This window comes from Aulonocara sp. 'chitande type north' Nkhata Bay, linkage group LG20 (genome assembly GCF_057382095.1).
Source record: "Aulonocara sp. 'chitande type north' Nkhata Bay isolate Kocher_YH1m ecotype deep benthic linkage group LG20, A_spYH_male_GT1.1, whole genome shotgun sequence".
Classification (NCBI taxonomy): Eukaryota; Metazoa; Chordata; class Actinopteri; order Cichliformes; family Cichlidae; genus Aulonocara; species Aulonocara sp. 'chitande type north' Nkhata Bay.
The window spans coordinates 6,260,321-6,272,537 of NC_141363.1; the positions used below are offsets into that span (position 1 = coordinate 6,260,321).

Below are 12,217 nucleotides of genomic sequence, written 5' to 3' on the forward strand. Positions count from 1 at the left end.
CATAATGTTTGTATCCGCTTATTCAATCACAATCCTTTCCAATAGTTCCCATAACAATTAATAATTCAAAAACATTCAAATGAAAACTGCATTTAGAAAAACACTGTTTTTCTCAATCCAGCTCAAACCTATAAAAAAAAGTATTACTTACCAGGGCAAGATTCATCTTTGGGGTTTTAAGTTTGAGGAAGACTCTGATTGTGTGAATGTGTGATCGTGATTGGGGGTACGGGGTTTCAGTTCCTTGGGGTGTCTTCAAAGAAGTGTCAATAAAAGCAGGAAATAAGGTCAGATCATGTGACAACCCACCAGGAACAGTGGTGGAGTTAGGTAAGCAGTTAGATCTGTGGTGGGGTAGTGTTGGGGACTGTTGAGTATAAGAGGGCTGCTACACTGTGAACATGTTACCTATCTTATTGGCTTTAAAACAACCTCTTTCTCATTAACCTCTTTTTATTATAGAAATCTATTACATTTACTATATTGACTCTTCCTTTTTTATTCCAACATAAAAGTCTACTTTGCTGTTAGCATTCGTCTGCTGCAGTAAACCTCAACTATAATCCAAAAAGTGCTTCACTGTTCATTCAAACACAAGAACATATGTGGGTATAGTTGTCATTTAGTTCCTAATTTTATTTTATTTTTTAAATGCAATCACTTTCAGGTAACTTAACACTCTCTCCAATCAACTTTTCATTGTTCCAAAAATCTGTTTATAACCTCTTTGACAGTTTAACCGAGCACCACACTTTTGTCAAGAGGTGTGAAGTTACACCTTCAAGAGGCATATATTCAGAATTTATATTTAGAATACGAATAAATATAGTTTTTAAATGACATGAGGTGCTAGCAAGATGTCCAGTACTAATAAAAAGATGGTACACATCTTCAAGAAGACATGGTTTTCTTTATTTTCTGCTAAATCAGGTTGAAAAGCAACGTTTTTTTAAGCAATTTGAGCCCTAACATAATGCTAGGGCGGTAATATGGACCTATACAAGGCTGCGTCCTACAACGTGCGCAGCGCGGTCCGAAAGGCAAAGCGGAGCTACGGGGAAAAACTAGAGTCACAGCTACGACAGTGCGACTCTAGGAGCCTGTGGAAAGGACTGCGGACTATAACGGACTATAAACGACCAGCTTCTTCAATGATGAATGCAGATGCTTCACTGGCTGATGAGCTGAACACGTTTTATGCTTGCTTCGACGCCGCAGCAATTAAAACAACAAACGGCTGCGCGCGCTCGGAGTGCACTAGTGAAGAAAATGCATTCGTCATCACAGAGCATGCCGTGAGGAACACCTTCAGGAGGGTGAACACCAGGAAGGCAGCAGGACCAGATGCAATCCCTGGCCGGGTCCTTAGAGCCTGCGCTGATCAACTAGCACCAGTGTTCACAGAGATCTTCAACCTCTCCCTGGCCCAAGCTGTGGTTCCCACATGCTTCAAACAGTCCATTATTGTCCCTGTTCCAAAGAAACAACAGCCCGCTTGCCACAATGACTACCGTCCAGTAGCACTGACTTCAATTGTGATGAAGTGTTCTGAAAGACTGATGAGAGATCATATCACTTCTTCACTTCCTGCCACCATCGACTCACTTCAGTTTGCTTACCGGACTAATCGTTCCACAGACGATGCCATATCTCACCTGCTCCACACATCCCTGAGTCACCTGGACACTGGCAGAGGGAATTATGTTAGGATGCTGTTCGTGGACTACAGTTCAGCATTCAACACAATAATTCCCTCTAAGCTTTTCACCAAGTTGACGGATCTAGGACTCAGCTCATCACTGTGTCAGTGGATCCTCAACTTCCTCACAGACAGACCCCAATCAGTGAGGGTGGGGAAACAAGTCTCCCCCGCCATCTCACTCAGCACTGGAGTGCCTCAGGGCTGTGTTTTAAGCCCCCTGCTGTACTCACTGTACACTTATGACTGTGTAGCCACATCCGACACCACCTCCATTGTCAAGTTTGCTGACGACACTGCTATTGTGGGCCTGATCTCCGACAACATCGAGACGGCCTACCTGGAGGAGATTAGGAACCTGGAGACCTGGTGCCAGGAGAATAACCTCCTCCTAAACATCAGCAAGACTAAGGAGCTGATCGTGGACTTCACTACAAAGCAGGCGAGGAATTACAAACCCCTCATCATCAGTGGCACGCCAGTGGAGAGAGTGGACAGTTTCCGATACCTGGGTGTCCACATCACTCAGGACCTGTCATGGTCCTGTCACATCAACACCCTGGTTAAGAAAGCCCGTCAGCGTCTCTTCTTCCTCAGAAGACTTAGAGACTTCCATCTGCCACTGAAGGTGCTCAAGAACTTCTACTCCTGCACCATCGAGAGCGTCCTGACGGCAAACATCTGCACCTGGTTTGGGAACAGCACCAAGCAGGACAGACGAGATCTGCAAAGGGTGGTGTGCTCGGCAGAACGCATCATTCAATCAGAGCTCCCTGTCCTGCTGTCCATCTACACCAAGCGGTGCAAGTCCAAAGCTAGGAAGATTATGATGGACCTCTCCCATCCCAACAATGGACTCTTCTCACTGTTGAGGTCTGGGAAGCGCTTCCGCTCCCTTAAGGCCAAAACAGAGAGAATGAGGAGGAGCTTCTTCCCTCAGGCTATTCAGGGCCTGAACCAGGTGTAGGACTGGACTCTCCCAAACACGTCACTACAAGACTGGACTCTCACACACGTCACCACACGCACCACCACACATTTCCTATAATCCTATAATTCCTATAATTTATAATCCTTATCTTTATAATCTCTCCTGCTGTTTGCACATTCTTTACTGTAAATTCCTAAGTTAATTTGTAAATTTTTGTAGTAAACTGTAAATTATAAATATTGTAAAACTTTTCTTCTGTCATTTAATGGTCGGGCATTGTACAGCTACAAGCATTTCACCCCCATGTCATACTGTGTATGGTTGTGTGTGTGTGACAAATAAAATTTGAATTTGAATTTGAATTTGCTTAGTCATTTCAATGTTTCTGACTACATTTCTGTGTAAATTACACAATACAGCATAACCTTTTTTTTCAAGGCCAGTTGTGTTGCAGTTTGAGAAAGAACAACATATCAGGCACAGAAATAAAATATGACTTTTCAACATAAAAGCAGAAGCCATAATTACACCAGTCACCAAAACATGTGCAAGAAAAGGCATTTGGCTCCCTGCTGTAGACACAAAGACACTCTGACATTACTATATTAATTAGTTAGTAAAGCAACCTTAACCTGCCTGTTATGAGTACTTCTGGTATCTATCAACGTGTTATTCACCACAGGTACTTACATCCTCAGTCTAACCACAGGAAGAGTGAGTGCACAAGAGATACAAGACATATGTGGGGAAATGATGTTAAATTTGCAAACGTGTTTCCTTCATTCTAGCAAAAAGCCAACATGTCCATTGCTGAAATCAGGGCATGCTCAACTCAACCACAAACATATTTTAGATCAAAATTTAAAAGCAGTTAATAGTCAAACAGTGTTTTTGTAGTCAGTGCAAATGTTTCGCTCACCAAAGATATTACCTGTAAAGTCATAAAACACACAAAAAACGTATAGTCACACTTGATAGACAGCAATAACAAATCGATCCAATTCATTTTGATTACATTGTGGTCAAGTAATCATCAATCAGCAATATTAATGACGTGTGCTTAACATTAATATACAATACTGTAAGCCATCAATGCAGTAAGTACAAATATGATTGCTGTCTTCAATTGCAGTTCTCTGCTCTTTTCAGTCTGTTAAAAAAAAAATCTCAACATGTTCGATATTTTTTCTCTGTTACATCATACAATCTTCAACAATAAAATGCATATAAAGGTGACTATTCACTTGGTCTTGTGTGTTTTAGTGCTGAAAGTCTGACAAATTTTAATTTATATTTTCATACCCATGCAACTGCATGCTTTACATAAAAAATTGCAAAATTTAATATGATCCAATTTCTAACAATGGGATTTCAGTCTGTCAAACTACTAAACTTTAAGAAAATGCTATTTTGATTTTGCATTTATTTTTCATTATTGTAAACTAAACATGTATAAGTAAAAACAAATACAATTTAAATAATTACCTGTAAATTTATAGAGTGATAATTAAAGACACTTGATTAACAGATCATTAAAGTTCCTCTGTAAAAGCAGATGTTTTGGCATTTTGCAGGTCTGGAGCGTTAACAGGATAGGAGGAAAGAATCAATAATTGCAGTTCATCATTGTGGGCAAGGTTATAATATCATATCCAAACAACCTGAAGGCCATGCTTCTGCAGCATATCAATACTAGGGCTGCCACGATTAGTGGACTAGTCACAATTACATTGACTATTAAAATCATTGAAGACTAATTTAATAGTCGACGTCGTTTGAAGCTTTGCAAGATCCTTCAGAGGCTGCATTTGTAGGCCAATTACATTACATCGACGCGGCGAAGCCTGCGCAAATTCGAATACTCGCCCAAATGTGTCCAAAAAATTCGTCCTTCATTTCCCCAAATTTGAAGGATGGGTCCTTCGTGGCCCAACCTATCCCAGAATTCATAGCGCAGCCCAGCCGACAGACCACGTGACTTTCGCGCATTGCATTGCGCATTGGGTACGAGTGGCAGCAAAATCAAAACACTGCATCAAGCACTAGCATTTCCAGCAATCATTAATTCTGCGGTTTTAATCCCTACTTGCATTTTATTTGTCCCAAGAACAGTTATGTACAAAACGAAGGAGAACACGACAGGTCCGTACAAAGACAGACTTGACAAAAAGGCCAAAAACGAGGTAAAAATCAAAGGAGTGAAAGGGTTAGACCCATACGAGTATACAGAGTGGACTAAAGACGTTAGCGTGCTGCCCAACTTTCTTCACGCGCATATTTATTATTATATGGTCCTAACTGTGAGTGCATACACTCACAAAATGTTTAGTAACTTCAGATGCCTACAACAAGCACAGGTCCAGTTTACTTTGATGATTTGGACTATCCCATTTCACAGCTGTTGTTACATTTTTTTCTTTATCTCCTGTACAGACCAACGCAATCTATTTGTCGTTTCAGGTTGTAGTATTACACAACATTTTCAGATCCAATAGAAATAAAATAACTGTTTCATAATTCTTTCAATTTATTGCCTTTATTTATAACTGGCATGTTTCATTCTATTATAAAATCTTACAAGAAAGAGGCAAAATTGTATTCCATTGTGCTTTATTAGCTGCTTTGGTGAAAAACAAATCAACAATGCAAAAAAAAACCACATTTCAAAACATACTGGAAAGCAGTTATTCATCACTTGATTGCTACAACACTTGGGCACATATATGCGGGACTTTTCGTGGCTGTTTTGATATCGCTCTCCCTCTTAACCGATCAAATCTCGCTGTGGTAGCAGCTTTAAACTCGGTATGACCCAGGTTGATAGAGGGTGCCCAGTCTGGATCGCATTCCAGCATTTTATAGGCTGGTTTTCCTACAAAACAACAAACATTAGCCTGCAAAGCCACCGCGAACAAAGCAGCATAGCGCAGCAAATTCAATTCAAATCAATATAAGACTTATTTGTAACCTACTCAATAATTATGTTATGATAAATTACGTAATAACAACAACAAAAGGCTCACCTTTGTGGAAATGCTTGAAGCAGACTAACAAGTGAGCTGGAGTGTTCTGGAATGTTATATTTGCTCTTCGAATGGCTGCAATCCAGGCCATCCGTCACCTCGTTGTTACTTCAGAAACATGGCTCGAACAATTTTTCTTCCACGACGGAATCCGATAAAAACATCTCTCTTTACCGGTCGGCTTCCCGTGGCTGTCATGCGACCGGCTATTGCGGTTAATAATATAACAGCTTCTTGCCATTCTTTGTGTTTCTTTTTATCGCTGTGTGACTGTTTTCTTGTGAAAGCCTGCGTGCGCTAGTACCACTTGCCACTCGTGCCTACAATCCTTTGCGGTTTTGTCACATTTTCAAGCTCTATTCCAGTTTTCAACAATGGCGGCAGCTACTTCGTTTTAATATTACTCCAATTACTCTTTCTGGGTCACAAAATAAACGTTTAACATATTTTCAGGCGAGAATGTAGCTGTGTAAACTTCAAATATCTGCTTGGTTTATCAAGACATGACATATTTGCAAAAGTGCTCCGACGTTTTCGATTGGTCCACTAATCAGAAAAATAATCAGTGTCTAGTCGACTATTAAAATAATCATTTGTGGCAGCCCTAAACAATACAAACGACTCATACAACAGGCAGCACAGTGGTGGAGGAGTGATAATCTGGGCTTGTTTTACAACCACAGGACCTGGACACCTTGCACTAAGGCGACCATGAAGTCTTCTGTATACCAAAGTGTTCAAGACTCAAATGTGGAGCAATCTCTCTGAACAAATCCCCATGAATCTCAATGAGTTGAACTGAAACATTCCCACGATGTGATAGACTGATAAAGAAAAACCCCACAGAAAACCATTACTTCAAGTTATTGCTGGGAAAGGTTGCTCCACTGTCCTGTGGAAACTCTTTTTCACAGGAAATTTTTGCTCCGAGAGCAGCAAGACCACAACAGGGAATCCCAGTAATCAGGAGGCCTTCTTCTACCCTGCATGTCTGTTATACACAATACTGCATCATTAACATTTTCAGCAACTAATATGAAGTTTGATTATCAACACTAAAACTACAACAGCGAGGATGTATGCTAGCAATAATGATAATAATATAATAATAACGATAGTATAATAATGATACCAACAAATATGATTTACAGTCCTTGAAGAATATGCATAATAAAAGATAACTTTTAAGCAACTGTAAAAAAATTAATAAATCTTGTAACAAACCTTATCTTGCAGTCATTAAGACATAATCTTTGTATACCTTTATGTAAACATGAGCTTCACACAACACTAAATGACAAAACTCTACTCAAAGCACCCTTGAAATTGTACATGGAGATGATCCAATTAATCCTACAAACAGAATTACTTACCAATTTTTATTCAGATTCACTCAGTTGAAAACAATCTTGTAATCACCAGCATGAGATGAGACACTCTTATTTAAGCTGATGAATGGTTTTCTTTTGAACCTGACTCAAACTTGTGGTTTAAGGACAGGTTTATTTGTATGAGTGTGTTATCACATGTTTTCAGCCTCTGGACTTTCAATTCTGTTTTGTCTTCAGAAAAGCAATGCAAGAAACAGGAAACAAAATGAGATCATCTTAGCACATACCGCTTATAGATCCATAAAGACTCAAAACACAAGACAGAGACTGAGTTTCAATAAACAAAGAACGAGTGTTGTAATCTAGCTGTAATCTAAACAGTGAGTAAAACTCCAAAAATGGTTATTGTTAATTGGTAATCCAAAACAAGGACAGGAGCAAAACATAAAGAAGACTAAACAGTACAAGATGGTAAAGAACAAAGGCAGGGATATTTATGCACATTTTAATCTAGATTGTGATTCCTAAACAAAGGAAACCAGAGACAAGTAAGATACCAAATTACCACTAAATGATTAGTGGATGAGCGAGGGCACCGATGAAGTGTGGAAATCATTGGAACAGCGAATTTCAGATTATCTCAAAATCTAAACTTCATAAATCAAATTTCTGAGACAGTAACTCAAAAATGGAAATAACTCGAAATTTTGAGGTTTTTAAGTCAGAGCTTTCAGATAAAAACCCCAAATTTTGACTTATGATAAAAAGGGTCATTTCCAGTGGCAGAAACAAACCATTAAAAAATAAAAAGAAAGGAAGAAAGTTATATAATGTAGTGCTGTGTAACAGGCAGGTTGTAGACCCAAATCCAGGACTAGAGAAATGGAAAAGAAAAGAAGAATCTCTATTGCTGGCAGTTAAAACAAGTTCAAAACAAACTACTGGAAAACACACTTCTAGGGAATTTGGAAACTCCCAGCAAGGAGCACACGTCTGTGAGGGAGGGCGTGATAATGAACGGTGGATGACGCAGACAATAACTATTTACAAGATAACGAGTCAAAGGGGAAAACTAGACAAAGGAAAACCCAGGGATCCTGACAATTTAACCAAATCTGGAGACTCAAAATACTAAAAATAACTGAAAATCCAAAACAGAGTAAAATCAAAACAAACCCTAAAGATAAAAATAAAAATACAAATACAAGCCAGACACTGTGTTTAGATTTGATGATGGTGCTGATATACACTGTAAGCTATCACTGCAGTAAATATATGCATTCTATATTATTTTCTGATTGATTTGTAGTCCTGTGCTCTTGTCAGTCAGTCACAAACAAAATCTAATCACAATTGATATGTTTTGTCTGTCCCAATCGTCTGCTTCAGACACTTCCTTTTGTAGTCATCGTTCTCTGAAAGGAATAAAGGTGGAGGTGACTGAACGAATTTATTTAAGTTGTTATTATGCTTGATAATGAAAAAATGTGGCTGCTGTGAATACCAATCAAATGCTTTAACATTCTTTTAGTGTACTTACTTGGACATGTACTACAGGAACATTTCATGCATTCCCTCAGATGGTCAGACCCTAAATTGTAGTATCCATGTTTACAGGCACACACTATGTTGCTATTGAAGGAGCAGGGCCTTAGTACAATCTCATCATCTGAGGAAAAAGCAAAGCACAGTATGTCCATCTATGCCGTACTTCCAGCCATCATCTATTTGTTACTGCTTATCCTGGAGGCAGCAGTCTAAGCAGTGATGCCCAGAACTTCCTCTTTCCAGTAACCTCCTTTAGCTATTTTAGAAGAATTCCAAGCCATCCAAAAGATATAGTATTGCCAGCATTTCTGCCCTGCAATCTCCTCTTAATTAGAGATGCATGAAACACTTGATTTAGGAGGAACCTAGTACCCATTGTAGCCCAAGCCCAGATCTGTAGAAGCAGAATTTCTACTATGAAACTCCTCTTGGATTGTCGATACTTGAATGAATTCCGAATGAATTGGTGCAGCATATCACTACCAAACCAAGGTCTGAGAATTGGAGATACCAGTTGTCAGCCCAGCGGCTTCTTAGTCAGCTGCTAAATGTCCCAGTCACTCAATGAAGTCAGCAGGACCATATCGTAAAAAGCAAAGACAGACAAACCAAAGCATACCGACTCTGAACTCATGGCTACACCTATAAATTCTGCTCATATAAGTTATGAACAGAACCAGCGACAAAGGGGAGCTCTGGTGGAGTTAAATAACAGCTCAGAATAAGTCTAACTGATCACAGGCAATGTGACCTAACCTCTCACTACAGCCGTACAGGGGCTGAATAGCTTGTAACAACAGACCTGATACCTGATATCAGGTCTACATGCAAGCGCACATTCAGGGGCTTGAAGGACTTAAGGCAAATCCCCAAAGTCCAGCCACCAAATAGATTGTTTTAACTACCTTGGTGACCTCACCAACACTAACAGTCACGTTAACCAAAAGCAATGACAATTAATAGTTAGTTAAAATTGGAGTGCACGTAACATCAGACGTTGCCTTTGCACTGCAAAGTCTCTAATCTTAGTGCGCACAAGCTCAAACTGACATTCTGAAGGGTAAGAGTGACACACAATGTTGAAAGGTTTCCCATCCTAGACAGACTTAAGTTGTCAAAGTGTTTCAACTTCATCACATTGGTCGGAAACAAATATAAGATTGTCAAAACAAGATCACCACAAAAAGAGGTTTATGCTGAAATATATCTAAATATATCTAAATGACAAGATGATAGCAGTCTATTTTTTAGTCCAATTTAACTTTAATCGACCTTAACACACAAGCAGAAAACATGTGTAACACTAAATTGAAACTGGGCAGGATACTTACGATTACATAAGTCACACCGAAGACATTTCTCTATGTAGTTTTCTATGTCTGTGTAGAAGCCATCCTCACATTTCTTGCATTTGTACTTTTTAACTTGATCATCACAGTTACCAACTTTATGATATCCTGAAAAAGAGAGAAAAGGCGGAAAGTTAATGTGATACTTTCGCACTGACTTTATACCAATAATTGACAACAATGTTCCTCATTATATCTTACCAGCTGGACACAAATTGTAACATGAACCATTAGTTTGTTCAGTCCCCTCAGTGTGACTCTGTCCACAGGAAATCAGTGCAAGTATCAGTGGGAAGACCTGAAACAAAGGAGGTTTGAAGATCTGAGGTAAACTGTTGAGGAAACAGGACTGACATTTTTCATTAAAACAGCCACAAAGAGACAGCAAGAGTATCATAGAAATATATAAAAATGCATCGAAATACCACACAAATCAGGGCTGAAAAAAACTGTAGTGAAGCTAAAAGTATTAGCCATTTAAGTCGTCGTCCAGACAGAACACATAAGATGAAGTTTGTTTGTTTCCCTCCCCATACTTTCCTAAATACGACCATCAGAGGGTTGGGAGCATAGACTCTGTCACATTCAGGAAAGTATTTCAGAAACCTCTTTCTAAAGCTGGTCTCCTTACAGAGCTCCTTCACACATTTTTTTTCTGGCTCACAGGTTCGATGGAAAAATCAGATCATAATAAAGAAGACAGAGAAAGGTGTTGTAAACAAGTGAAATAAATCCCAATCAGGCCCCGCAGAAAAGAGGACAGTTTATAACAGCGCCGGATGATTTACAATTTTGACAGATCTCTTTTCATGACAGTTGGTCTAATAAATTTTTTAAGCAGCATAAATCAATAAAATCAATAAAAAGATAATCAATAAAAAAATATAAACTTACCAAGATAAGGTCCATGTTGTGTGAGCAGGCAGTGTGGAAATTAAATAACCAAGTTTCACTGGAATTCCTTCACTCAGTTTGAAACAGCAATGTAGTTCTCGCCCAAAGTGAACAGCAGCAGGAAGAATTCTCACTTCAACTGATATGCAGGTTTCCTTTAGAGCTGACTCAAATAAAACATTTAAGGAAGGCTTTGTTTGTGAGTGTGCGATTGTGTGTCACGGTTTCAGTTCTTTGGAATCTCCAGAGAAGTGGTGCAGGAAACAGGAAACTGACATCATGTAAACACTAACTCCTTACATGCAGACTCCTGCACAATAACATTGTAACACTACAGAATTTCTGCAGTACTGGTATGGACAAGGGTGGCCTGGATGCCTGCCTTAAAGTTTTAGCCAGAACAATGCACAGTAATACATCAAATTCCGACTTTATGGAAAAATGTGATCAGTTAAATGCTGATACAGATTAGAGGATTCAAAATCTACCAAGAAGCTGTATTGCTGTGAAAAGCAGCCTAACTCGACTTGCTGACTTTGGACAACATCCCTGACATTACATGTACTGAAGGTCATGATGAAACTTGAACACCAGCATTCTTGGAATTCATTTAAGATTTCGACATATCCTTTTACTCCATTGGCAGTGTGTTTGGGATCATTGAAATGTGGAAAAAATAAGTTGTTGCCAATCACATGCTTTTTAGATCATATTCCACAATGGATCAAAATTTTATGTTATTTTTCTGTGTTCGTATTTCCGTCACTTTGGGCTGCGTGAAATGCAGCTCCAAACCATGAAGGTGCCTCTACTGTGTTTTACAGATGGCTGTAAAGGAGTGACAAACATTTGTACCTCACTCCTGACTCCCAGACATATTGAAAACAATTTTAAGCTGAAGTTTCAAGTTTGGATTCATCGCTCCATTAGACCTTTTGGGGACGATTGTCAGTATAGTTCTTGTGTAATTTATCATACATCAGGCTTTTCTCCTTGTTCATCTTTCTTAAAAATGGCTTATTGGCAACCTTTCACTGACTATTTCTGAAGAGGCTTCAGTAAACAGTAAGTATATGAAATACCTGAAGGGCCAGATGCCTCTCTCAGTTCCTGCATCAGGACCTTTTCCTATTCAAAAACATTTTATCTGTGAAAATTCCTTTTGTGTTTGTTTTCTTGCAGCTGGCTGCTAGTAACAAAGTTCCTGAAGACATCATTTCAGATCGGTTCTATGTAATATGCCTGTTATGTGTAGACACAACACTGACTCATCCCTTGAGTTACAGGCCTATTTAAGGCTTAAGTGATTCATAGGTCAGTGTTAAGTGTTAAGTGGATTCAAAAAATGACCATGAAAATTCCAGGGTACAAGTTAAAAGAGCTGCATCTGATGACTTGAGAGTTATAATAGGGTTACAGACACAGAGTACACCAGAAATGAA

The 12,217-nt window shown here is 39.1% G+C and overlaps 1 protein-coding gene across 1 annotated transcript; it reads right to left on the minus strand.

Annotated features, from left to right (window-relative positions):
* Nucleotides 1-6,810: 6,810 nt before the first annotated feature.
* LOC147305001 (tumor necrosis factor receptor superfamily member 23-like) lies at nucleotides 6,811-10,973 on the minus strand. Its single transcript, XM_086277286.1, has 5 exons — nucleotides 10,776-10,973; nucleotides 10,083-10,179; nucleotides 9,864-9,989; nucleotides 8,525-8,653; nucleotides 6,811-8,399 (listed from the first exon to the last, which is right to left on the minus strand). Exons 1-5 carry the CDS (start codon nucleotides 10,788-10,790, stop codon nucleotides 8,332-8,334), a joined length of 435 nt encoding a protein of 144 aa, XP_086133412.1. The 5' UTR covers nucleotides 10,791-10,973; the 3' UTR covers nucleotides 6,811-8,331.
* Nucleotides 10,974-12,217: the final 1,244 nt, after the last annotated feature.